A 27,900-nucleotide genomic window follows, 5' to 3' on the forward strand; every position below is an offset into this window, starting at 1 on the left:
AGAGATTCACTAAAATGATCCCAAGAATGAGAGGCATTAGTCATGAGGAAAGACTGGAGAATCTGGGGTTCTTTTCATTAGAACAAAGGATAAGGGCAGATCTAATGGAACTGTTCAATATGGCAAGAGGCTTTGATAAAATAAATTGGGATAAGTTATTTCTACTGGTCTGTGAATTGCTAGCTAAAGGACATAAGTTTAAGATAATCACCAACAGAACAAAGGGAGAGGTTAAGAGAATTTTTTTTATACAAGAGTTACTAGGACATGAAATGCCCTACCAGAAACAGCGGTGGAAGAAAAATCCATAATAATTTGAAGAGATAAGTGGGTAAGATATTTGAAAAAGAACAATTTAAAAAGCTATGGGGAAAGGGACTAAGTGGATGGCTCTTTCAGAGAGCCAGCACAGTCACAATAGGCCTATTGGCCTCCTGCTGTGCTGTAAAAATTTTATGACTCTGTGATGACTCCGTTGGAAAATACACTATCCAGTTGGGAACTGAGCCACATAAACCAGGTAAGTTCTAGGTTCAATCCATAGTATGCACTGAGTTAGCCGATCTCAGCTAGGTAAGGGCACTACAATTGGACTCAGCACCGTTGGGCCGGGACAAGGATGAAATCAGCCAGTGATCCCATTGGGAAACGTGTCTGAGTCAATACATGACATGAGCACAGGACCGGGTTTGGCTGTTATGCCTCGCAGCCAAATAGCCGGCCAACCTTCACAGTCGAGGCTTGTGCATGAAAAATAGCCACTGGAGGGTAGGTGGGATCCGTGGAACTCTATGCTGACATAAAGCATATGAGGACTTTTCTTTTATGTACATCTTTTGTGACAGGCACACTCTGCTAACAATCCAATCCATTTGGCACAGTACATGTTTGCTGTAGATAGTAGCTAATTTTCCCTCACTTCTTATCCGATTATGTATGAAATGAACTACTTCAGAAAGCAGCCTGAACAACTTGCTAACTCAAATCATGCTCGTGCCCTCGCTGCAATTACAGCTGACCGCTGGAGTATGTGCTGATGGCATTTTAAGCATATGATGATAAATCCAAGTCATGTACAGGTCAAGCTTCAAAGTAAGCAGCTTACGGAATAGATTTGAGGCATGATCTGATGTTTTGTTCAGTGGAATGCTAATTGAGTAGAATTCTTAATCGCTTAAAGGCCAATCATTGCAAGTACTCGCAGTTCATGTGATGTTTACCAGCTTCAGATCAGGTTGATCCCAGTGGCCTTTATTACCTTTGTTCTTACATCTGTTTGGCCAAATGAGAAGAGACTGCACAACACAGGGATGGAAATGTAATTAGGTTGCAAATCACCACTTATTTGAAAAAACACTGGGAGTTTTGTGACCTAGTTTTAGAAAATTAACTGGTTAGTAATAATTATGAGCTCGTTGCTCTGATGACTTGTTTGGTAAATGCACTGCCAAGTGTGGTATTGACTTATACAGTCCAGTGGGTTAAAGGTCAACGGGGTCCCATGGATTTGATTTGTTAACAAGGCTCCCGCATCTGTTGCCAAAACCAGCGGCATAAAAATGGGGAATCGGATGGAAATGGAGATTGCGGAACAGGCTCAAGGGGCTGAATGGCCTACTCCTGTACCTTTGTACCTAAGTCACCCTCCCCACCGATCGGGGAGTGTTAAAATTCCCCCTTATGATTCTATGATGACTCAGTTGGGAAATGCACTGTCCAGTTAGGAACTGTGCCACAAAGACCAGGAAAGCTCCAGGTTCAACTCGTAGTTTGTACTGAGTTAGCTGATCTCAGTCGGGACATTGATAGGGTCACTACATCTGGCCTCAGCGTCCTTGGGCTGGGTGGGGGGGGGGGGTATGGGGCAGAACAAACAGCCAATGATCCCACTCTTAATACCTTTTCAATGATCCCTGCTGGAAAACTGTGCGAATCAATACATCAGTGAGGACAGGATCAGGTCTGGCTATGAGGTTCCGCAGTCAACTAGCCCACCAACCCTCACAGTCTAGGCTTGCCCATGAAGAATAGCCACTGGAGGGCAGGTGACATCCTTGGAACCATACCCAGGCATAAGCTGTTTGAGAACTTTTACATGTATCTTTTATGACAGACACACTCTGCTAATAATCCAATCAATTTGGCACAATACATATTTGCTATAAATGGATAGTAGTTAATTTTCCCTCAGTTGTTGATTATGATTGTTCACTGGTTTGTAGTGAGTTGGCTGATCTCAGTTGGGGCAATAGTAGTGATGTTAAAATTGGCCTCAGTACCCCTGGTTTAGTGGGTGGCAAAATCTGTCTGTGTTCCTGCTCCCAATCACTATCCAGTTAGCTGGAAAGTGCACACCTGCGGATGTCAGGTGAAGACAAGATTGGGCTTGGTTGTGACGCCCTCCCTCCGTCATAATAAAATAGCTTACTAGCGTCCACTGTCTAAAATTCCAGGTGAAGAATGGGCACTTGGGCAAGTTACTGGTCAGTACCCATGGAATTGTACCTCAACTTGATTCAGTGTCTTCAGGAGAGGAGAAAATTGGAAGGGGGAAAAAATGGCCACCAACATTCACATGGTGTTGGCAATCATGATGTTAAGTCCTCAAACTAATCAGGTTTTGCTTTTGCCAGACTTTGGTCATGAAGGCTGTAGATGTGGGAAATTTCAGAGCTGGTTGATGCTTTGACATTTTCCAACAAGTAGTTTAGCACAAAACTAGTCAACAAAGCATCAGTGCGTGTAATTTCCACAGGGGATCATCCGATCTCCTGCAGTAACTTAAGTGGAAACCCGGGAGGAACAGTGTAAACGGCCGTTACTCTGTTTCTCTGTGGTGATCAGAGAGCCCTTGTGGAAATTCGACTCGTGGTTGTTTAGAAACCAGCTACCATACAAACAACAACAACTTGCATTTATATAGCACCTTTAATGTAGTGAAACATCCCGAGGCACTCCACAGGAGTGATTTTCAAACAAAATTTGACACCGACCACATAAGGAAATATCAATCTGTCATATTTATCGACTTCCCTCAATAGGAACGTAGGAACAGGAGTGTATTCCATCTAGCTCCTTGAGCCTGTTTTTTTTTATTCGTTCATGGGATGTGGGCGTCGCTGGCAAGGCCAGCATTTATTGCCCATCCCTAATTGCCCTTGAGAAGGCGGTGGTGAGCTGCCTTCTTGAACCGCTGCAGTCCGTTGTGGTGAAGGTTCTCCCACAGTGCTGTTAGGAAGGGAGTTCCAGGATTTTGACCCAGCGACGATGAAGGAATGACGATATATTTCCAAGTCGGGATGGTGTGTGACTTGGCGGGGAACGTGCAGTGGTGTTATTCCCATGTGCCTGCTGCTCTTGTCCGCCATTCAATGAGATCATGGCTGATCTGTGACCTAATTCCATATACCTGCCTTAGCCCCATATTCCTTAATACCTTTGGTTCACAAAAATCTATCAATCTCAGATTTAAAATGAACGATTAAGTTAGTATCAACTGTCGTTTGCGGAAGAGAGTTCCAAACTTCTACCACCCTTTGTGTGTAGAAGTGTTTCCTAACTTCACTCCTGAAAGTCCTGGCTCTAATTTTTAGGCTATGTCCCCTAGTCCTCGACTCCCCAACCAGCGGAAATAGTTTCTCTCTATCTACCCTATCACTTCCCTTTAATGCTTTGATTGACACAACATTTTTTAATACTGAACATCTTTCAACAGGGCTACAGGCCGCATCATGTATTTTAATGGTTTGAGCACAGCTACATGAGAGAAGATGACATTAAAGATAGAAAGGGTTTTAAGAATATGTCACCTAATTTTATTTTAAATTAATATTTTTCTAGTTTGGCCCAAGAAGCCGAGCCAATCTGGCTGAGAAGGTCAGACTGAGTCTTCAGTACGAAGAGGCAAAGAGAAGGTAATCATTCCTTGGTTCATAAATTAAATATACAGTTTTGTACATTTTTTGTTGCCTATTTTCTCATCAGGAGGAGCAGTGGGGAATGTGGGATTTTCCCATTTTCTATACGTGGACATCCACATTTAGAATTGAATTCCTTCAGTTCAAGTTCTGGCATTTAGGCTTTGGAGAGAGAACTTCTTTATCTCACCTGGATCACATTCGAAGCACCAGTACCAGAGGCAAAAGGACCTGAGGTGGGGTGGGGAGGAGACTTCCTGTGGTAGCAACCTTGTAATCATAGCAGGAAAATTCTGCTGCATTCTTTTCAGATGCATTTGCTAGAAATAGCCAACAGCAAATCTTCTCACTAGGTTTACGACATTAATAACGCATAGCAACCAGAGGAGATTCCCACACGGTGCAGAAAGTGGCATGGGTTTCTATATTCTATAGTCACAGCAGGGGGAGAAAAAATCCACTCAAAATTCACTGTATAAAGTGTGGGTTATTCAGTGATCGGGGCTACTTTTAATACTTTGAGGACTGTAGGGGCATTAGGACTCTAGGGTAGAATTTCCACAGGATTCGCCCTGATCTCCCTTCCCCTCATGACCAGGGTAACCTGCATGGCCATCCAGGAGTTCACTGGGAAGGGGCAGTAAAAGGGAAATGAATGTAGCAGATGGAATGAGGTTGTATTTGGAAAGTACAAAATGACTCTTGTCCTGTTTAAGAGTGAAAACAATTACTTTTGTATTTGTTAATCAACTGAAGGATGTTTTGACTTTTAAAAACTTGCTAGGATGAGAATACTTCGGTGGAAACCCTGAAGAAATTGCGCAAATGGCAGTTTTTAGCAATTTGTACCATTTCTCCAGGGACTTGGCCGATCTTCCTCCGAAGTTACTGCATGAGATCGGGAAATCCGCATAGAGATTCCAGGCGCATGTCCAAAGTCTGGACAATTCAGAAATTTTAACAGTAGCACACTGTGACCTAAATATGTTGACACGGAGATTTCCTAGTTTCAGCTGCTTACTGAAAATAAGTAGTTCACTTCAAATCTTCCCCTTTCATGTTTCTCACTGCTCCCCATATCACTCAAATGTTGCTCCTGGCAAAGAAATTGTCTCAGCCTCATGACCAGGATAACCTGCATAACCATCCAAGAGTTCACTGGGGAGGGACAGTAAAAGGGAAATGTCGCAGATGGAATGAGGTTGTATTTGGAAAGTACAAAATGACTCTTGTCCTGTTTAAAAGCGAAAACAATTACTTTTGTATTTGTTAATCAACTGAAGGATGTTTTGACTTTTAAAAGCTTGCTAGGATGAGAGTACAAATTAAAATTCTGAGGTTCCTTCACCCAAGACATGAGACTGTCTACTCTCTTTACAGATACTGACACTAACTGCTGTTTATTTCCAGCATTTTCTGTGTTTGTTAGGATAAGATTTTGTTATCTGTTAATAGTTTGTAAGAAAGGGAATCACTGAACAAACAAGCTTCTGAAGAAAACTGCACAATTATGAAAGGCTTTGGAAATATCAGACTACATTTTTCCATACAGACTACCCTCTCTGTTTTCTTTTACTACTATCGACTACTCCACACAATATAATTTCACTCTCAAGATAAAAGAATAAACTCAAGTGCTGGAAATACATGGCAGTATATCACCATCTGAAAAAATAAAAAAGTAGGTTAACATTTCGAGCAGGGACTCTTCATCAAAACACTTTCTGTTTCAAACAAACACCAAACACTTCAGATCAGACATGGCTTGGTTAGATCCAGAGTAGAAGACTTTCCACCCTCTCCCTCGGTAAAGTCCCTCAGCCAAAACTCAAGAGTTGCATCTCTTACTGCACTATTGTGGCATTTTCCATTTCTCCCACCAGCTACCTTGTGAGCTTTACCAGTGGCAATCTTGGTGCTGTGTGCCTACCAGGTACTGGATTGAGATTAGCCAAAGTCATTTATCATAGGACTCTAACAGCTAACAGATAGAGGGGCAGATGTTGACTTTGTGCGATACTGTAAAACAGGTGATAGTGCGTTGGCAGCCTGTTTTACGTCTCCCCTGATTTTTATTTCCAAATGGGGAGAGATGTGAAACGGGTTTGCCAACTCGTCATCACACGTTTTGCACTATCGCGGAAAGTCAGGATCTACCTCAGAGACTTTCATCCAATCAGACCAGGCTGAATTCAGAACCAGGAAACAGGTGAAAGGACAGTGTCCCAGTGGGCAGCAATTAAGAATTCCAAGCCTCACACAACTGACGAGCATAAACCAGAATTGTAAATGTAGAACAAAAGCAAAATACTGTTGGAAACACTCAGCAGGTCAGGCATCATTCTAGCATTTTTTATTATAAATGTAGAGATGTGAATCAACAGAAACACTCCAATAAACTCCAGTGTAAAAGACATCACAGGTCAACATACATGGCAGACAGCCTTAATTTTCAGGTTAAATTTTTATAAAGAGCAAGGCCAGAAGTTATTGTCATAAATATTCTTAATTATATGAGCTTGGCAACAAAACAAAAATCACAGTTTTAAAACAGATCACATTTGAAACGTGACTTTTTCATCAGTACAGTTCTTCAATATAGGTCTACCTTCTGAGAAAAGTTAACAATTGGGCACGATGGTTTTTTAAAGGATGTTTTAATTTAAGGATTCAATGATGTCAAATGTTTATAAAGTATTTCAGCCTCTGAGAATACTTCAGGATTGACATTTAGAGAATGGAGTCACCACACTGGCACAATAGTTGGGAGTGAGGCTATTACATCTCTGGCTGTTTCAGACTCATAAGACAGCAGTATGTTTCCGCACTTGGGGCTGTGTGCTTCCTAATGAGGAGTTTTTCCCATTCTTCATGTGGACAGAACAACCACCATATCCAATTAAAGTCAAAAGCCAGTGTCCGTTGTGGTGTTTCTTCTTGCAGGTTCCTCTTACAAACATAAATGGGCAGTTTTGCAGGGAGATGATAATTGGGCTCGACACCTGGCCCATGCTGGAGGTCAATTTCTTTTCACCCTGCTGTTCCATTCTATTCTTAGTTTGATTAAGGACCAGTTTCAAAGGTTATACCTTGCGGGTTATTAAGGTAGAACCCTTCATAGAAGAGGGAATGTTGTTATCCAGACTCTAACATCAAGCGATTCTGAGTAACATTCGTTTTTGTATCTGTTTCTGTCGATTTGTAAATGCATCATCTGTAGAACTGGCTTAGACATTTTAGGTGAACCATTTAACATAACCTGAAGTAAAAGGGGACAATGTACATTTATGACAGATTATACAGTACCATATTATATCTGTAACACATGTAATCCATTAGTTCTGGCGGCTGTACTAAAATAATTGCGTTACACATTAAAATCTCATCTTGCTGAAGAGCCTATATATAGAAAGCACATTAGATTAAAAATAGCAAGTGATATTTTCTCTTGAATATTTAAGTACTGTCTTTTCTAAAATGTCAACTATTTAAATTTTGATACTTTCTAATTTAAATATTTCTGGGAAACATTTCTTATCCTTGTGGGTGCAGTGATGACAGTGACACGATAGAGTCTTAATCTGAGGTTTTAGGGGTCAGTTTTAACTACCCCACTTGGCAGAAACCAGGTTTGGGGGGGGGGGCGGTTAAAATGGAGCCGGGGATTTACCCACCCCTTTCCCATCCCGATCTGGCAGACTGCAATTTTAAATTGTAGGCGACAAGGACAAGCTAGCAGGGTCCACTTTAAACATGCAGCGTGGGTTCCAATGACGTACACAGCAATTTGGGGACTTCTGATTATCCTCCAGGACGCCCATTCCAATATGGCTGATAATTGATGTTTCATTATAGGGGGAAGAACCTTCCTTCCCTTTGTGAATGGGGAAAGAAATCCAGAATTGGTTACTAACCCAGTGTTTAGTGATTCTGTCAGTTTAATCGTGCATGTTAATTCTTGGCATATTTTGAATAATTCTGGAGTAAATTATTCAAATATTCCAAACTTGCATGCACATGCTCCCCTTCTCTGTATTTATGTCCATTGTGTATGTAGCTTTTTTCCTCCATCTTTATTTCTCTACTATCTGTTTCTGTCTCTGTTCCTTGAGTCACACACACATTCTCACTTACTCCCTAACTTTCTCAGCCCTTTCTGCCCCTCTTGATGTGGAGAAGGTGCCACAAATATGAGTTTTGTTTCTTCCTTCTGTGAAATAGACAGCAAATTGTAATAAATGTAACATTTTTATTGCATTTCTTTATTTCAGAATAGCAAATATAAAAATCGAATTGTCAAAGCTGGACTCCGAGGCCTGGCCAGGGATGCTTGACGTCGAGCGAGACAAGTTGATGCTGATTAACGAGAAAGAAGAACTTCTGAAAGAGCTGCAGTTTGTGACGCTCCGGAAATGCTCTCAGGATGAGCTGGAGCGGCTGGAAGCAGAGAGGAAGCGATTGGAAGAGGAACTCCATTCTGCTCCAAACACACCCAGTGAAGCACTTGCTGGGAGGTCTGTGCGGTGATTTTGTCCGTGGATTTCACGGGGCCTTTAGGGCAGCATGAGGGCATCATGGTGACTTCATGTCAAACTCTTGATATATTGGAGGGAGGGATGAAGAGAGAGTGTCGGGGAACAGTCTTCCATTTTCATATTTAGAACATCTTAAATGCAAATGTCAGTGAAGCCAGAAAGCTGTGGGACGGTTATGATGGCATAAATACTGAGATGGATTTTTAAAAAATATTCTTTACTACTGCCGCCTTTGTGCTTAGTTTATTTTCTGTGTCTCACAGAAATGCAAATCCCAGTTTACTGAGAGCAATTTATAAATACTCTTATTTTCAGACTAAAACTACAAGAGAAGAGAAAGGGCCTCGTGCAGCAGCTTGAAGATGCGACCCAGCTAACCATGTATCTACATTCACAACTTAAAAGGTATACGTGCCTATGGCACTCATGGACCATTCAAACCTTTAATTGCAGTTTATTATAGATTTGTACTGATTAATCAAATAGGAATGATTACATCTGTTTTCAAATGTTTTTTTTGTTGATCAGTGGTCCTGTTACAAAGCTGGCATGGATACTGTACCCTTCTGTACACACATGTCAGGCAACCTTCAAACACTGTTCTATGTATAGTTGCCGATACACCTTCAGCACTCCTGTTCGCTACCCTGTCAACTGGCGAATAGAATTGTTTAGAATAAAAACAGAACCTGTTTTATTCCTGGTTTACTAGCTGAGGAATAAACTGTCTGTAAAGAAAATAAAGAATAACTTGCATTGATATATCGCCTTTCTCAACCTCAGGAATTTACAGCCAATGAAGTACTTTTGAAATGTAGTCACTGTTGTTACTCCGTTAAAGGTGCTATATAAATGCAAGTTGTTGTTATAATGTAGGAAATGCGGCAGCCAAATTGCACACATCGAGGTCCCACAAACAGCAATGTGATGATGACCAGATAACCTGTTTCAGTGATGTTAGTTGAGGGATAAATGTCGGCAAGGACTCCCCTGCTCTTCTTCAAAATGAGATCTTTTATGTCCACCTGAGGGAGCAGACAAGGCCTCGGTTTAACGTCTCATCCGAAAGACGATACAGTACCTCCGACAGTGCAGCACTCCCTCAGTACTGGAATTGGAGTGTCAGCCTAGAGTGGGACTTGAATCCACAACCTTCTGACTCAGAAGCAAGAATGCTACCACTTAGCCATGGCTGACACCAGTAAAATTGAGTTGCTGGCACAGATGTGATATAGATGAAAACTGTAATCCAAAATCAGCTGATGTTCTTCAGTGCGATGTTGGCATGTTACAAAGTTAGACGTGGGCTTGCCTTTCAACAGCAAGAAACACCTTGCTTTGTGCTTCTACCTGCTCTTTCAATGGATAAAATATTAGATTACTGAAATAATATGCTGGCATAGGCTGAACACTTGTATAGTTTACCAGAAGCTTTGTCAAGTTGTAAAGAGAAATTTTGAGGGAAGTAATGGGAGACAACCGAAAACATTTGCAAGGGATGCACAAATTAAACATTTTCCTGAGATATTGGCTTACAATCTCATGAAATTGGAGTAGGCAAAAAAAATTTAGAATCAGAATGATACAACACAGAAAGAGGCCATTCGGCCCATTGTGCTGGTTGAGGTCACAATCAGATCAACCATGATCTTATCAAATGGCAGAGCAGGCTCGAGAGGCCGAATGGCCTACTCCTGCTCTTAATTCGTATGTTTGTACGTATGTTTGTATGTGCCTGTGCAGGCTCTATGAAAAAGCGATCCAATTAGTCCCATTCCCCTGCTCTTTCCCCATAGCAGACTATTTTCCCTTCAAGTATTTATCCAATTCTCTTTTGAAAGTTACTATTGAATCTGCTTCCACCACCCTTTCAGGCAGTGCATTCCAGATCATTACAACTTGCTGCGTTGTCCTGTTTTCTGCTTCATTGAAACTCCAGCTTTCCAGGATGTTCTATAAAATCAAAAGGACATTAAACAAAATCAATTGCCATTGACTTCTGTTTATTCTGGGTAAAATCCATCTTGTTCTTGCAGTTTGTGGTCCAGAGACTTTAGTCAGGTTACACTCCCAAGACCCGGGCTGCAGTATAAAAGCTGCTTTTGAATTAAATTTCAATTTTTAATGCTGTTCTTTAAATGTTTGCTGCCGCATTTGTTACTTTAATTCTCCCCCCTCCCTGCTTCCCCCAATGTTCACCCCTTGTTCCTCTCTGGGAATCATTGATTCCTTGCAGAGTACGGTTCTGTCATTCTGGATGCCTTACGGTACCTCTTCATGGATGATTCTCAGCAGGGAACCAAGCCCAATCCTGTCCTCACTCAAGATCTGTGTGTGCACATGCACGTCCAGCAGGATAGTGATCAGGAATGGAAGCTCTGCCAATTTTCCCCTCTCTAGAATAGGGACACTGAGGTTAATTGTAAAGCATCTACCACTGCCCTGAATGAGGCAGCCACCTCAACACAGACCTGGGATTGAATCTGCAACCATCCCGGTTTGTATAGCTTAGCAATCAGTGTAGAACCTTGTTGGGACATCAGGCAGCTAATGCAAAATATGTCTAATTAAAAAATAGAATCATAGCATCGTTACAGTGCAGAAGGAGGCCATTCAGCCCATACAGCCCGTGCTGGCTCTTTGTAAGAGCTATTCAATTAGTCCCATTCCCCCACTCTTTTCCCCGTAGCCCTGCAAATTTTTTCCCTTCAAATATTTATCCAATTTTTTGTAAGCCACAATTGAATCTGCTTCCACCACCCCTTCAGGCAGTGCATTCCAGATCATAACTACTCGCTGCATAAAAAAGTTTTTCCTCATGTCACCTTTGGTTCTTTTGCCAATCACCTTAAATAATAGACATCGCTTGAGTGAATTCAGAGCTCTCATCTAATTCTTGGGTTCAGAGGACACTTATTAACAACTTGATGTGGAGATGCCGGTGATGGACTGGGGTTGACAATTGTAAACAATTTTACAACATCAAGTTATAGTCCAGCAATTTTATTTTAAATTCACAAGCTTTCGGAGGCTTCCTCCTTCGTCAGGTGAACGATGTGAACGATTTTTCACATCGTTCACCTGACGAAGGAGGAAGCCTCCGAAAGCTTGTGAATTTAAAATAAAATTGCTGGACTATAACTTGGTGTTGTAAAATTGTTTACAATTATTAACAACTTGAGTTTTGCTTTCCATGTCTCTGATGCCTTTGATCAGGTTGCACTCCTGTAGTCACTCCCAGGTGTCCATTCACACCCCAGCGTGGTACCAGATTTCTGAAAGAATTTGACAGCAGTGTGACTCTCGCTGCTCCTCTCTCTCTCTCAGTGGCTTTTGTGCGTATATATACCATAAATCAGACACCTTTGGATGCTTTGCAGCGAGAGCACCAGGCTCACAGCCCACTGTGTGAAACTGAAGAGCCATGGGCTGCAACCTTTCATGCACAGCAGCTGGACATGAAATTGGTAACTTCATCAAAATGCTGTCTGCCTTTGTGTTAACGAATCCAAAGAGCTAAATAGTCAAATTAATGCTGGGGAAGGAAGCAGTTTGCAAGGCTGTAACAGCCCTGTGTTATTAACACTTCAACCCCTGCTAATCGGCCTTCACAGTGGGCGGACCGTCACATCAGGTGAGAAGTAATTCACATGAGAGAGTGAGGACTGCTAAAGAGCCCCCGACACTTGTAATAATTTCCATTAAAACAAAGAGGAAATTTTTTTATTCTATTTGCTATTTCTAGCAAAATCGTGGACCCAATTTTGCCATGAAAAGCGAATCAAGGAAATCACCCCCACCTTATAAAGCTCTCCTGATGTGGTAGCGTGGTTTCGTACTGAGCACATCAGATCCCAAAGGTCCCGCATAGTGTTCTCTGAGCTCTGTCAGGTTGCTGGTCCCTATCATTCCCCTGGCAGAACTAATATTAGGGATGGGCAATAAATGCTGGTCTTGCCAGCGAAGCCCACATCCCATGGACGAATACAAAAAAAAGTTGACTGTATTGGCCCCAGTGCATCAAGGCTCAGGAAGGGAAAAAGTAGACAAGAGTCCCACTCCCGATCACAATCTGGTGAATCTTGTTGGAGTGTGTGTGTGTGTGTGTGTGTGTGTGCACGCGCTCACGCGCATGCCTAGAAGCTTTACAAAGGTACAGGTGGATCAGGTGAGGATTGGATGGGACTCAGCTATGATGCCTCCTACAGTTGAATATTATTTACTAAGTTACAATGCACTTTGGGAGGAACAACATAGAGAGACAGTATAATCTAAATGGTACTATTTTGAGGGGGGTGCGAGTGCAAAGGGACCTGGGGTTGCATATTCACAAATCTTTGAAGGAGGCAGGGCAAGTTGATCAGGTGGTTAAGAAAGCGTATGGATACTTAGCTTTGTAATTAGGGCCATTGAATACAAAAATAAGGAAGTCATGCTAAACCATTACAAATCACTGGTTAGGCCTCAACTGAAGTGTTGTGTACAATTCTGGCCACCACACTTTAGGAAGGATGTCAAGGCCTTGGAGATGATACAGAGGAGGTTTACCAGGATGATACCAGGGATGAGGGACTTCAGTTATGTGGAGAGATTGGAGAAGCTGGGGTTGTTCTCCTTGGAGCAGAGACGTTATGGGGAGACCTAATAGAAGTATTCAAAATTATATGAGGGGTTTTGATGGAGCAAGTAGGGCAAAACTGTTTCCTCTGGCAAGTGGGTCGGTAACCAGAGGTCATAGATTTAAAATAATTGGCAAAAGCACTAGAGGAGAAAGGTCTTCACACAGATGGTTGTTTAGATCTAGAACGCACTATCTGAAAGGGTGGCGGAAGCAGATTCCATAAGAACTTTCAAAAGGCAATTGGAAATGTACTTGAAGAGGACTAATTTGCAAGATTGTGGGGAAAAAGTTGGGGTGTGGGATTAAATTGGACAGCTCCTTCAAAGGCACGACAGGCCAAGGGCCTCCTTCTGTGCTGTAAGATTCTATGATTCTGTAGTACTCCAATATGTATCATGGAAACAGTCACTTTCCATGATGTCATGTACTCCTTGTGGTAATTCCAAGTTATTTTTCATGCTAATATTTTGATTTAAAGTCTACTCATGATAATTCATCTTTTGCCCCCAAAAATAAATTATCCAATTATTTTAGTTAAGCAATTTACGTAAGCAAGTTCTAAAACAATTTTAGAATAATCAGATAATTTTGTATTAAGAGATGTGGACTGTGGCCGAATCCCTTTAGTTTGATGCTGGAGGTTTGAAATTGTGTTTCAATTGCTCTGGATAGTGTTCACAGTTAAATGCTAATCTGCAATGCATTAATAACACACAGCTGTACCCTTAGGGGCCAGTTCATACTGATCAGCTTTTCCAGAAGATTATAATTATTTATTCACTCTTACCTCTCCTTAAAACATAATGTAAAATATGATAATTGGATACAAGTATTTCAGTATGTTTATACACAAACACACACAAAATTGTACATGGAGCATTAACCCCTTCCTCCCCAGTACTCATGAAATTGATGAGACATATGAAGCAGCCCTGAGTCAATACTGTTAATAAGCAACTCGTTATTAAACCTGAGTTGCCATGACTACGGTTTTGTCAAAGTGCTATTATAAAAGCCTTTCTCACTTAATGCATCTCTCTCGTTTTCAGCCTTTCAGCAAGCACACTGTCAGTCTCGTCCGGGAGCAGTCTGGGATCACTGACATCAAGCCGGGGGTCCCTCAACACCTCCAGCAGGGGATCTCTAAACTCACTCAGTTCCACCGAGCTGTATTACACCCAGTCCGATCAAACACCTGACCTGGACTACCAGTACAAACTGGACTTCATGCTGCAAGAAAAAGCCGGTTACATTCCTTCAGGACCCATAACCACCATCCACGAGAACGAGGTGGTGAAATCCCACCGAGAGCCACGCTATGAGAACTCGGCCGACTCCTCCGCCTCAGGGCACGCTGTGAAATCTTTAGTTGAGCCTCCTAAATCAGTAACCTCATTGTCGTCCAGATCTTCGCTCTCTTCTTTGTCTCCTCCCAGCTCACCGTTGGTCTCCGATGCAGTATTTTTGTCGTCAGCACAAGAGTCGCCCTTGCATCATCTCACGACGGACTTTGAAGACTGTGAATTGCACCGTGATTTTGCAAGCCTCGGCCTCTATGGCAATAGTGAAAACCAAACGTTGCTGGAACCCGAGCAGACCAGCAGGACTCAAACACCCTACTTGAGCATCGAGTCTGGGATTCGAAGCAGAACTGGAGAATACCTGAACGAGGCTAAAGGCCTTAATGGTGAACTGGCAGCTCCTCTTTCGACCCTGAATGAAGGCATTGCAGGTAAGCGAGTCCCGTCATTCAGAGATAAGAGTGTAGTGATTGGCTTGGATGTTGGCTCAGTAAATGGCCATCCAAAGTGCTACCGAACCCTAGGACGGGCCCAGGTTCAATCCCTGGTATCTGTTGAGTTAGCTGACCTCAACCAGGACAGCAGTCAGGTTGCAAGAACTGGCCTCATTACCCCAGGGCTATGAAGGGGGTGGTGGTGGGGGGGGAAATCAACCCAACGACTCCTGCTGGAAACTGGATGTGCATGAACATTGGGTAAGGACAGGATTGGGCTCAGCGGTGATGCTGTTAAATGGCCTGGCAACACTCAATGTTGAGCTCACCCACTAAGAGTGACACGGTGGGTAAGGTGCAGGAGGGTTTCCATTGCCATTGGAACTCTACCACAGCATGGGTCAGAGGGGAGAAAACTGAAGGATACAAAGAGTAGAATGAAGGCAGAATAAAACTAAATGTGCCAAAATGTCCCAGATTCCATTTACAGGACTGTGCCCTCTGTGACATTTGAAATCTTTGCACAGTGCCAGTTATGTACAGTTTAAGTGCATGGACAGTATATACTTTACCCAGGAGTTTCAGTTTAAATTTTTGGAATTAGTTATAAAAATGTCAGCATTCCCACAGCAATCTTAAAAATAAAAAGTTAAAGAAGACGAAAAACTCATTGGCTCCCTCCATGAGGCGTTCCCTTGCTGTGTCCCAGGCTGATAGAGAAGTGTGAAAGTCCCCAGTACCACAAGCACTTGTTTCTGCTGACTGGATGGAGCCATTCACTGATGGAGTTCATCACAGACTCAATGGCCCTGATATTAGCGGGGAGGGTGCCGGGGAGCGGGGTGGGGGGAACCTGGCAAGGCCGGGGACGTGGAGGCCCTGCTGAACTTAACGGCAGGGCCTCATTTAAATAATCTGCAGCAGACTCCCGCCCAAGAACTGGCCAAATTGATAGCCTGGCGGGCGAGGTTGGGAATTTGTGGCAGGAGGCCCTAGCTGGGGACCCGAGTTGGGGGGGGGGGATCTCGCCACGATCTGGGGGAGGGGGTGGTCTGGCCGCAATGCAGTTGTGGGGCGGGGGGATGGGGGGGTGGAGTCTGGCCCCTCCTGGCCCACGAGGAAACCTGAAAGATAAATTTTAAACTTGCCTGCTGGACCTCTTCTGGCCCAGGATCCATCTCCTGTCAGGTTTTGCCTGATAGGGGAGCTGACACTGCCCCCCTCCCACCACCCCACCCAGCTCAGGCCCTAGCTTGAAATTGCAGATCGGCTCTTGATGACATGATATGATCCAATCTGCATTTTTAAGTAGGACCCCACTAACTTGCTGCGGGTGTCCTGCTCACCTGTTTTAAAGAGCAGGTTAATATCAGGACATGGCAGGAAGGCAGTGGGATCGGAGTGGGTAAGTGACTTGCATTATTTTAACTGCCTCCCTGCTCTGTTTTCACCATGTGGGAGCAGTTAAAATCGGGGCCAAGCTGTCTGACTATCTGGTGAGTTTCAGACCCAAACTGGAATGTCTCTGAACCACAAAAGAAATAAAGCCATTTTTTGCTATCAGGGAGCAGAATTAATGGAACTTTTTTGCTGATCAGAGGCACAAACTGTCAGATCCAATATATTCGATATTGTCCACACACAGTCACTGAACAATTAGGGATAGCACCAGGCATAATGACATAATCTGGGGAAATCATACAAATACACATATTTACGAGACACCTGAGAGATCATCTCATAGATACTCGTAATCCAAGATATCAGCTCACACCTCCCACTAGACTGAGAGATCAGCTCACAGATCCTACTAGGCTGAGAGATCAGCTCACACAGCTAACTAAACTGCAGGGATCTGAGGCTCATACATATCCCACTAGACAGGGGGGAGGTGAGTCCCACACATCCTGTTGGACTGTGAATAGATCAGTTGAAATGCTAGAAAAATGGACCAAACTTGAAAAGAAAAAATTTGCAGGGCTATGACAGGAATAAGGTGGCGGAGTGGGATGAGCTGGATTGCTCTTGCATAGAGCTGGCACGGACTCGATGGGCTGAATGGCCGCCTTCTATGCTGTAACCTTTCTATGATTCTATGACTCCCACAGATCCACGTTTTTTTTACCAACTGTCATGCAGAATGACCGCAGCATAACATGGACATGTGTTCAATTTTCTGCTGTGTAAGCTACTAATTTGGTACGATGAATGAGATGAGCCAGACAATGTAGTTTTTTAGGTGCACAGTTATATATTCCTTTGGAAGAGACAGATCAAGAATGCAAATCATCTGAAATGAATTGAAATGTTCACTGCCAGAATCAAATGGTTCACTTTTGAGCTTTTAAAGCCAATTGCTATTAAAATATCACATAAGGGAAAGTAGATCAGAATGGTTGGCAGGGGTTACCTTTCTGTCGTAATATCGGTCAAGGTAAGTTTGAACACCAGTTTGTGCAGATTAATTGAAAACTTGTGTTTAAACTTAATAAAAGAGGTTGAGGACAGTAATAATCTGAACATATATATCCTCAACAGTATCCAAGTGTTAAACACAAAGTTTGTCAGCTACTAGACGATCCCTCTCTGATCTGTAGCTTGCAGCCTCTCTTTCTGTCATAACCTTTCTTCTTTATCTTTGTTAATATTACCGTGTTAGTGCTCCTCTGTACTTTCCTCTCTTGTTTCTCCTGAGTTGCAAATACACTGTTCTACTCGCTCTTTTCATTCTTACATCCTCACAGTCTCCTACTCTAGCTCATTCTTTCCCAAAATCTCAGAACTCCTTATTTCCCTCAGGTTTTTCCATCCTCCTACAATCTTCAGCCTTTTAAAACTCCTACTTAGTGTCAACTGATCACTGCTCCCTTATTTACATTATCTTCACTCTTCCTCTTTTCAAGTATGTTCTGTTCTATGGACCTTAGCCCTTCATCTTGGTTTCTCAATTTAAAATAATTCTGGTAAAGTTTAGTGTGACAGCTTCCCACCTTGCTGTTGAACTTCAGAGAGTAACAGAGACTGTAGTAGGTAACTTTTGTTAGGACCATTTTGGTGCTGTGCGAGGAATGGAAACCTGATTAGAGGGATTCAAACATGGAGTCACGAGAGAAGTGGCATGGATCCAGGAGGTGACAGCAAATTCAAAGAATTTGGAGAGGAAAGGGGGAGATAGTTCACAAAGATAGAGGGAGGGTGGTATTTTTGAGGAGGATGGTGGTTTTGAAAGGGAGGGGGATAGTGCCTGAGGAGAGGGAACCATTTACAATGTCAGCTAGGGTGTGAGACCAGGAAGGGAAGTTGGGTGGTCAGCAGTTTTGTGGGAATGAGTCTTTCTTTCAGTGTGAGTTCTTTCTTTTAGGAGTAGAGGGTAACCTAGTGAGGGCTAATCTGCCCAAAGATTGTTTTTAAAAGTGAGTCCCACTTACTTTTTTAAAGTTTGTATCTTTGGTTTATTAAGCAGTTAAAAAGCCTGAATGTGCTCAGTCTCATTTCATGTATTCTATTTGTTTGAATGTTAAAAATGAAATTGTAGTGCCATCTCTTGGCTATTGTTAACAGTGCACTGGAACGCAGTTAAAACTAGCTCTGCACATTGGTCAACCAACACAACCACCTTTAGTGATCACTTCCTTTTAACTTAGATGAAAACCTAATTCCTGGGCGGCTCCACATGGCTCAGTGAATAGCTGAGTCATACAGACAGGAAGGTCCCAGGTTTGATCCCTGGACTGTAAATCGACTGATGTCATCCAGAATAGTGTTACAGTCCCTACCGCTCACACCATTCCTGGTTACACCAGACAGCACCCTATATCGGGCAAATGGATTTGTCGTTAACATAGGCATCAATTACAAAGGCGCTGCTTAAACCGTATTAAGCGCAGCGGCTATTTTGGGCAGTTCAATAAGTACTTACCCTGTACTGACCGATTTAAAAGCTTGGTGATTTCAGGCAAACTCAAGTCTTCAATCAGCTGTTTGCATTGTTAACAATTACGTGTAAGAAAATACATCAAGTTCCACACGTCCCAGTTTGTCAGTGGAGAATTCCGGCAGCTTCAGGAGTTATTTCTTTGCATTGGTATTACCGCCCGCCATGTATAGCGGGCAAATCACGTTCGCACGAACATGCCCGCTATATGCAGTGGGGACTGCATGGCGATACAGTTGGCATCAGCATCCCCAGGTTAGATGGTGAAAAGAATTGGCCACGGTTCCCATTCCTGATTACTATCCAGTACCCCTCCCTTCTCCAATGGAGGTACATGTATATGAATGTTGCCTGAGGACAGATCAGGGTTCATTTATGCCAAATGGTCACTTGGATGAGGCACCAATGGGCATTATGCATCCCATGTACCCACACCCCAGCAAACACTCAACATCATCTGGAGTGGAGGAGAGAGAATTGGTAGAAAAAAGAAAACCCATTTGCTAACTGATCCCTACATGAATAACCCTCACTGTCCAGGCGGGAATGCCCTTTGATATGTCGCTGTAGAGCACAGTCACTTTCCAAGGAGGGTTAAGCATTTCAGAGAAATCAAGTTTGCAAAATTTAAATTGGAACTTTTAATTCATTAATGATAATGATTAAAAAGTATAAATATAATTCCAAATGAAACTTAGAAAGTGAAAGAAATAGAAACAAAACTAGAAATGGAAAAAGAAAAATCAGAAAGTGAAATAAAAGAAAAAAAAGTTGCTCAGAACACTTCATGTACAATGTACTACTTTGAAGTGCAGTGACTGTTATTATGTAAGGAGTCGTACAACACCAGGTTATAGTCCAACAGCTTTATTTGAAATCACAAGCTTTCGGAGCTTTGCTCCTTCGTCAGGTGAAGTGAAGAGTTACATAAAGGAACAGCATATATAGTCAGTATGCTGTGCCTTTATGTATAATAAAGGCACAGCATACTGACTATATAGGCAGATGTACCCCTAGATCAGACGTACCACACTGGAGTGTCAGGCTAGACTATGACCTCAAACTCCTGTGGGACTCAGACTCACAACTTTCTGACACAGCTGTGTCTTAAAATATTAAAATAGAAAAGGATAGGAAAATGTTGGGGTGGGGAATCAAATTACTAATCAAAGAGGCCAAAAATCCACCTGGACCAGGAGCGTACAGATGAAGACCATGGGGTAGAATTTCCATCCGGCTTCTCTAATCTCCTGCCGTAACTTCGGTGTAAAATCAGATTAGTTTTATATACTTACTAGTCCTGGGCCAGAAACCATTAAACAGCAGAAATAAAAAGGGGAAAAAAATTACGGATGCTGTAAATTTGAAATAAAATCAGATCTATCAGCATCTGTAAAGAGAAGAGACAAGTTAACATTTTGAGTATATACCCTTTATCAGAACCCACTGAACAGCATTTTGATGTCAGACACTATTGCTTCCCACTGCCCATCATTGCACTTGTGTGGATTAGGTGGGGAGGGTTACCTGAATTGAGATTGATCTGAAGGGTAGAGTTGACATAAGAACATCAGAAATAGGAGCAGGAGTAGGCCATACGGCCCCTCGAGTCTGCTCCACCATTCAGTAAGATCATGGCTAATCTTCAACCTCAACTCCACTTTCCCGCCCAATCCACATATCCCTTGATTCCCCTAGAGTCCAAAAATCTATTGATCTCAGTCTTGAATAAACTCAATGACTCAGCATCCACAGCCCTCTGGGATAGAGAATTCCAAAGACTCAACCCTATGAGTGAAGAAATTTCTCCTTATGTTTCAATGAGATCATCTCTCATTCTTCCAAACTCCAGAGAGTATAGGCCCATTCGACTTAATCGCTCCTCATAGGACAACCCTCTCATCCCAGGAATCAATCTAGTGAACCTTTGTTGCACTGTCTCTAAGGCAAGTATATTCCTCCTTAGGTAAGGAGACCAAAACTGTACACAGTACTCAAGGTGTGGTTTCACCAAAGCCCTGTACAATTGCAGCAAGATCTCCTTACTCTTGTACTCCAACCCCCTTGCAATAAAGGCCAACGTACCATTTGCCTTCCTGTACATGCTGTACCTCCATGTTGACTTTCTGTGTTTCGTGTACAAAGACACCCAAATCCCTCTGAACTTCAACATTTAACAGTTTCTCACCATTTAAAAAAATAGTCTGTTTTTCTATTCTTCCTACCAAAGTGAATAACCTCACATTTCCCCACATTATACTCCATCTGCCACCCTCTTACCCACTCACTTAACTTGTTTATATCCCTTTGCAGACTCTTTGCGTCCTCCTGACAGCTTACTTTCCCACCTAGCTTTGTATCATCAGCAAACTTGGATACACTACACTTGGTCCCTTCATCCAAGTCATTAATATAGATTGTAAATAGCTGAGACCCAAACTCTGATCCTTGCGGCACCCCACAAGTTACTGCCTGCCAACCTGAAAATGACCCGTTTATTCCTACTCTCTGTTTTCTGTCTGTTAACCAAACCAAGAAGATAGATGAGGGCTGTGCAGTAGACGTGGTCTACATGGACTTCAGCAAAGCCTTTGACAAGGTACCGCATGGTAGGTTGTTACATAAGGTTAAATCTCATGGGATCCAAGGTGAGGTAGCCAATTGGATACAAAATTGGCTTGACGGCAGAAGACAGAGGGTGGGTGCAGAGGGTTGTTTTTCAAACTGGATGCCTGTGTCCAGCGGTGTGCCTCAGGGATCGGTGCTGGGTCCGCTGTTATTTGTTATTTATATTAATGATTTGGATGAGAATTTAGGAGGCATGGTTGTAAGTTTGCAGATGACACCAAGATTGGTGGCATTGTGGACAGTGAAGAAGGTTATCTAGGATTGCAACGGGATCTTGATAAATTGGGCCAGTGGGCCGATGAATGGCAGATGGAGTTTAATTTAGATAAATGTGAGGTGATGCATTTTGGTAGATCAAATCGGGCCAGGACCTACTCCGTTAATGGTAGGGCGTTGGGGAGAGTTATCGAACAAAGAGATCTAGGAGTACAGGTTCATAGCTCCTTGAAAGTGGAGTCACAGGTGGATAGGGTGGTGAAGAAGGCATTCAGCATGCTTGGTTTCATTGGTCAGAACATTGAATGCAGGAGTTGGGATGTCTTGTTGAAGTTGTACAGGGCATTGGTGAGGCCACACTTGGAATACTGTGTACAGTTCTGGTCACCCTATTATAGAAAGGATATTATTAAACTAGAAAGAGTGCAGAAAAGATTTACTAGGATGCTACCGGGACTTGATCGTTTGACTTATAGGGAGAGGTTGGATAGACTGGGACTTTTTTCCCTGGAGAGTAGGAGGTTAAGGGGTGATCTTATAGAGGTCTATAAAATAATGAGGGGCATAGATAAGGTAGATAGTCAAAATCTTTTCCCAAAGGTAGGGGAGTCTATAACGAGGGGGCATAGATTTAAGGTGAGAGGGGAGAGATACAAAAGGGTCCAGAGGGGCAATTTTTTCACTCAAAGGGTGGTGAGTGTCTGGAACGAGCTGCCAGAGGCAGTAGTAGAGGCGGGTACAATTTTGTCTTTTAAAAAGCATGTGGACAGTTACATGGGTAAGATGGGTATAGAGGGATATGGGCCAAGTGCAGGCAACTGGGACTAGCTTAGTGGTATAAACTGGGCATGATGTGGAGATGCCGGTGATGGACTGGGGTTGACAATTGTAAACAATTTTACAACACCAAGTTATAGTCCAGCAATTTTATTTTAAATTCACAAGCTTTCGGAGATTTTCTCCTTCCTCAGGCAAACATTTGCCTGAGGAAGGAGAAAATCTCCGAAAGCTTGTGAATTTAAAATAAAATTGCTGGACTATAACTTGGTGTTGTAAAATTGTTTACAAGTATAAACTGGGCGACATGGACATGTTGGGCCGAAGGGCCTGTTTCCATGTTGTAACTTCTATGATTCTATACCCATGCTAATATATTACCCCCAACCCCATGAACCTTATCTTGTGTAACAGCCTTTTGTGTGGCACCTTCCTTGACTTCAATTTGGAAGTACCTTGAGACTCATGAATATGATTTCAATTGCTCCACATGGAGGCTTTGGCAAGTTGTAAAATTGGATTCAATATGTCTGGTCATTTGTGGTCTGGCACCATGAAAAATGACCATGAAATCTGACTAGTTGTCATAAAAACCGAACTGATTCATTAAGATCCTTCAGGGAGGGGAATGTGTCACCCCTGGTATGCCTTAGACGTGACTCCAGTCCCATACTACATAGTTCACTCCTAATGTCTGCTGAAGTGGCCTAGCAAGTCACTCAGTTGTATAAACAAAAGGCCACTACCACTTTCTCAGGACAATTTGTGATAGGCAATAAATTAATGCAACCTTACCAGCATCACCCACATCCTGAAAACACAAAGTACATTTTTTAAAATGACCTGACATTGTTTTTTTAAAATTGACTAATAACTTTCATAGGAACATAGGAACAGGAGTAGGCCATTCAGCCCCTCGTGCCTGCTCCGCCATTTGATAAGAGCATGGCTGATCTGTGATCTAGCTCCATATACCTGCCTTTGGCCCATATCCCTTAATACCTTTGGTTGCCAAAAAGCTATCTATCTCATATTTAAATTTAGCAATTGAGCTAGTATTAATTGCCATTTGCGGAAGAGAGTTCCAAACTTCTACCACCCTTTGTGTGTAGAAATGTTTTCTAATCTCACTCCTGAAAGTTCTGGCTCTAATTTTTAGACTGTGTCCCCTACTCCTAGAATCCCCAACCAGAGGAAATAGTTTCTCTCTATCCACCCTATCTGTTCCCCTTAATATCTTATAAACTTCGATCAGATCACCCCTTAACCTTCGAAACTCTAGAGAATACAACCCCAATTTGTGTAATCTCTCCTCGTAACTTAACCCTTGAAGTCCGGGTATCATTTTAGTAAATTTACGCTGCACTCCCTCCAAGGCCAGTATGTCCTTCCGAAGGTGCGGTGCCCAGAACTGCTCACAGTACTCCAGGTGTGGTCTAACCAGGGTTTTGTAAATAAATTTTCTAAATACTGAAAAGAGGTAGCCTTGAAATTGCTGTTGACAATGTCAGCAGACAAAGCTTTAACTTACTTGTACAATATACTTCGGTCTGCTGTTTTAGGAGAGGTGTTAACCCATTTAAAGTAAAATGTTTTCCTTATTTGACAATGGCACAAATGAGAGCTGCTATGTCCCCCAGCACCAGCTGTCACTTTAAATTCTGTCTGAAATCACTTAAGAGACTGTACAGATGTAATGCTTTTTAGTTGGAGTGCCATTTTGGGGTTGAAATTCCTCTATGTGCTACTTTTGACGCACGGCTTAACATTGTTGCGTCGACCTAAACCTAAACTGGTGCACTGAAAACAGCGTGCATCAAAATTTCAACTCCTCTGTTGTGTGAATATTGCATAAATGTCTGATGTCAACAAAAAAAAGATCTTGAATCGTTGTTGCTGTTTGATTTCTCTTTTGGTTGCAGTAGGGACTAGCCGACAGTTGGACTGGGATGTGCCACTGTTTAGGGAGAGGTCAGGTAGCAGATTCCAAAAATAATCTTTCAGCCTCGCTCCACCCCTCTGCACGGCTGAAATATAATCTTCGTGACCCTGCCACTAGTGCCCCCATTCTGTAGCAAGAGGCCAGTCATCGTGGCCCACATACCATTTGGTGTAATGCACCACCAGGAACATTTGAACAGTATTTGAATCTTGTGTGCTCGTTGCTTCTACTATCTTGTACCTAACCACTGGATGATTCAGTGTGAAATTCTTACGGTAGACCCAATTTTTACATCGGCAGCATTTCCTTTTACTAAGTTTTATCTCCTAGTAGAAATCGTTCCATATTTCTTCAAATCTGCCAGGACTCTCACCCATAGTGCCAAGCAGCCTACTGCCAAACCTCCAGCAGCACTGTTTTGGTATCTCGTGCTAGCAGGCATGAGATACCACTTTGGAAGAACATCCTCATTTCATTCTTTTCAGTGAATCATAGAATCTTACCACAACAACAACTTGCATTTATTTAGTGCCTTTAATGTAGTAAAACGTCCCAAGGCACTTCACAGGAGTGTTATCAGACAAAAGTTTACCCTGAGCCGCATAAAGAGATATGACCAAAAGCTTGGTCAAAGAGGTAAGTTTTAAGGAGAGAGAGGTAGAGAGGTGGGGATGTTTAAGGAGGGAATTCCAGAACGTAGGGCCTATGCAGCTGAAGGCACAGAAGGAGACCATTCGGCCCATTGTATCTGTGCTGGCTCTCTGAAAGAGCTATCCAATTAGTACCACTCCCCTGCTCTTTCCCCATAGACCTGCATTTTCTCATTCAGGGGGACATTGCAAAGCTCTCTGTGCCCGCACACCACTTTACATTATACTTTTTAGAAAGTATGAAAGGAAGCTCCCCCACAACTTAGCTTGAGGGGGAACGGCACCAACTATCGTGGAACTGAGCAATACAAACCATGAAGGTTGTAGGCTTGGTGCCTAGTCTCTGGTGAGTCAACTAAACTTAGCCAAGATAGCAGTGTCAGTTAGGAAAGGAAAAATCAGCCAGGATCCCCAACCTAATGCCTATTCAATGATTGCTATACTGCAGGACAGAATCAAACTGGGCTGTGATGCTGCCCCATGGTCCAATAGTCTGCCAACACTCGCTGTCTAATGAGGCACCCTGCGCTCGTGGAACAATAGCCCAACAAAAGTCATCATCACCTTCTGGTGAGAATGGGTGAAAAATTGGATGGGAGGAAGGTGCAGGAAAGGTGAAGTTCCCAGCCAGCCCACCAGGCGGGAACTCGCTACCCCGGAAGTGATTCAGATGAGGTTGATGAGGCCCGTGTGTTCTGTGTGCAGGTGTTGATTTACAACGAGGAGCAGTGGGACATCTACTTGAAGAAAAAACGGCGTGTGTTTCTGCTGCTGTTTCCGATGAATCCGTCGCTGGAGACAGTGGGGTTTACGAGGCTTCTGTCAAACGGTATGTGCACTTTGTCCTGTGTTTCACAGTAGCTCAAAGATGTCGTGTGAAGAGTCACTAATTTGATGGTTGTACGCTCGGGGGCTGAAATTCCTACGTGCTCTATTTTTAGTGCACTGGTGTGCTATTTAACAAAGTCATTCTCCAGTTTATTTTAAACACATAACCAATTTCTAAAGATAGTACAAATGTTTCAACCCATTTGTCACAGTATTAGCATCAATCAGGTTTCCACCCGAACTACGGAACTGAAACGGCCCTTATCAAAGTCACAAATGATATCCTATATGACTGTGACCATGGTAAACTATCCCTCTTCATCCTTCTCGACCTATCTGCAGCCTTTGACACGGTTGACCACACCATCCTCCTCCAACGCCTCTCCTCCAATGTCCAGTTGGGTGGGACTGCCCTCGCCTGGTTCCATTCCTATCTATCCAATCATAGCCAGAGAATCACCTGCAATGGCTTCTCTTCCCACTCCCGTACCGTTACCTCTGGAGTCCCCCAAGGATCTATCCTTGGCCCCCTCCTAATTCTCATCAACATGCTGCCCCTCAGCGACATCATCCAAAAACACAATGTCAGGTTCCTTACGCACGCGATGACACCCAGCTCTTTTTTTTAATTCATTCATGGGACGTGGGCATTGCTGGCAAGGCCAGCATTTATTGCCCATCCCTAATTGCCCTTGAGACCTCTACCTCACCACTACCTCTCTTGACCCCTCCACTGCCTCTGATTTGTCACACTGCTTGTCCGATTGGATGAGCAGAAATTTCCTCTAATTACATATTGGGAAGACCGAAACCCACCACAAACTCCGTTCCCTAGCCACCGACTCCATCCCTCTCCCTAGCCACCGTCTGAGGCTGAACCAGACTATTTGCCACCTTGGCTTCCAGCTTGATCCTGAGCTGAGCTTTCAACCCCATATCCTCTCCATCATCAAGACCACCTACTTCCACCATCGTAACATCACCAGTCTCCGACCCTACTTCAGCTCATCTGCTGCTGAAACCCTCATCCATGCCTTTGGTACCTCTAGACCCACCTTGGGCCGGCCAGTATTTATTGCCCATCCCTAGTTGCCCTGAGAAGGTGCTGATGGGCCTTCTTCTTGAACTAATATAACTGAGTGGCTTTCTAGTGCACTTCGGAGGGCAGTTAAGAGTCAACCACATTGGTGTGGGACTGGTGTCATATACAGGCCAGACCGGGTAAGGACAGCAGGTTTCCTTCCCTAAAGGATATTAAGTGAAGCTACTCACTGGTAGTGTGTGGCATTGCATGTCCATGAACCATCACCCCGACACATTTCTACATTGCACATTAAAGAACAAACGGTTTTCTTAGGCAGCAATAAATGAACATCGTAGAAATGAGAGAGAGAAGAAATCAGTGGTTTATGCACCTCTGATACCCAGGGGGCAATTTTAACCCACCCTACCTAGTGGGAAACAGGGCTGATGCGGAGTTAAAATTGCTCCAAAAACTTAGCACCCTGTTCTCGCTCCATTCCCGCCCATCATCGCTTTAACTGGGCCCTTATAGGCAGCTGAGGCACCCACTTGACTCAGTAATTGGCACCACTCCATCTCTTAAAGCCCATTCCCTCTCCTTTAAGGTTCTTCAGCTCGTGTAGAATTTTTTTTCCCCCGCACCTGACATAAAAATCTTTCGGGCTCTTCTAGATTCTTTAAATGTGGCAGTTTCCTCGTCTGGTCTTGCTGCAGCAACACCACAGTTTCCTCCCTCACAGTGGCAGGATCACCATTTGTGGCGGGGATCCCAACTGGAGCATGTCCTGCAGAAGCAATGACTCCAAAACTAGGAAAATAGAAGTCCCGCCTTGTATTTCTGCCAGCGGCGAAACTGACTCGGAGGAAAATTCTACCCTCAAGTGCTGAAAAGTCATTTATCTGTTGGGGCATGTCTCTGCTGAGTCTAACCCCATTCTCACCTGATGTCCACAGGTTTACTTTCCCTGGGGTCACTCTCTGGGAGCTTCCTGTATGGCTCAGCACCACATTGGACAGTACATTTACTCACCAGGCCATTGTGGGAGGAGTGGTAATTGCTTTTTTTTTTAGTGGCAAGGCAACTTTAAAGGGGC

At 43.2% G+C, this 27,900-nt stretch overlaps 1 protein-coding gene across 3 annotated transcripts in view; it reads left to right on the forward strand.

The window, feature by feature from the left end:
* LOC137320758 (protein WWC2-like) overlaps window positions 1-27,900 on the forward strand; it is a 215,038-nt gene that overhangs the window by 158,533 nt on the left and 28,605 nt on the right. For all 3 annotated transcript variants that reach the window (XM_067982539.1, XM_067982540.1, XM_067982541.1), the window contains 5 exons: window positions 3,841-3,914; window positions 8,189-8,431; window positions 8,768-8,857; window positions 14,123-14,805; window positions 25,661-25,784. In XM_067982539.1, the coding sequence (XP_067838640.1) occupies window positions 3,841-3,914; window positions 8,189-8,431; window positions 8,768-8,857; window positions 14,123-14,805; window positions 25,661-25,784 (1,214 nt within the window). The remainder of the gene's footprint in view (window positions 1-3,840; window positions 3,915-8,188; window positions 8,432-8,767; window positions 8,858-14,122; window positions 14,806-25,660; window positions 25,785-27,900) is intronic.

The sequence above is a fragment of the Heptranchias perlo genome, chromosome 4 (genome assembly GCF_035084215.1).
Source record: "Heptranchias perlo isolate sHepPer1 chromosome 4, sHepPer1.hap1, whole genome shotgun sequence".
NCBI classification, from domain to species: Eukaryota; Metazoa; Chordata; class Chondrichthyes; order Hexanchiformes; family Hexanchidae; genus Heptranchias; species Heptranchias perlo.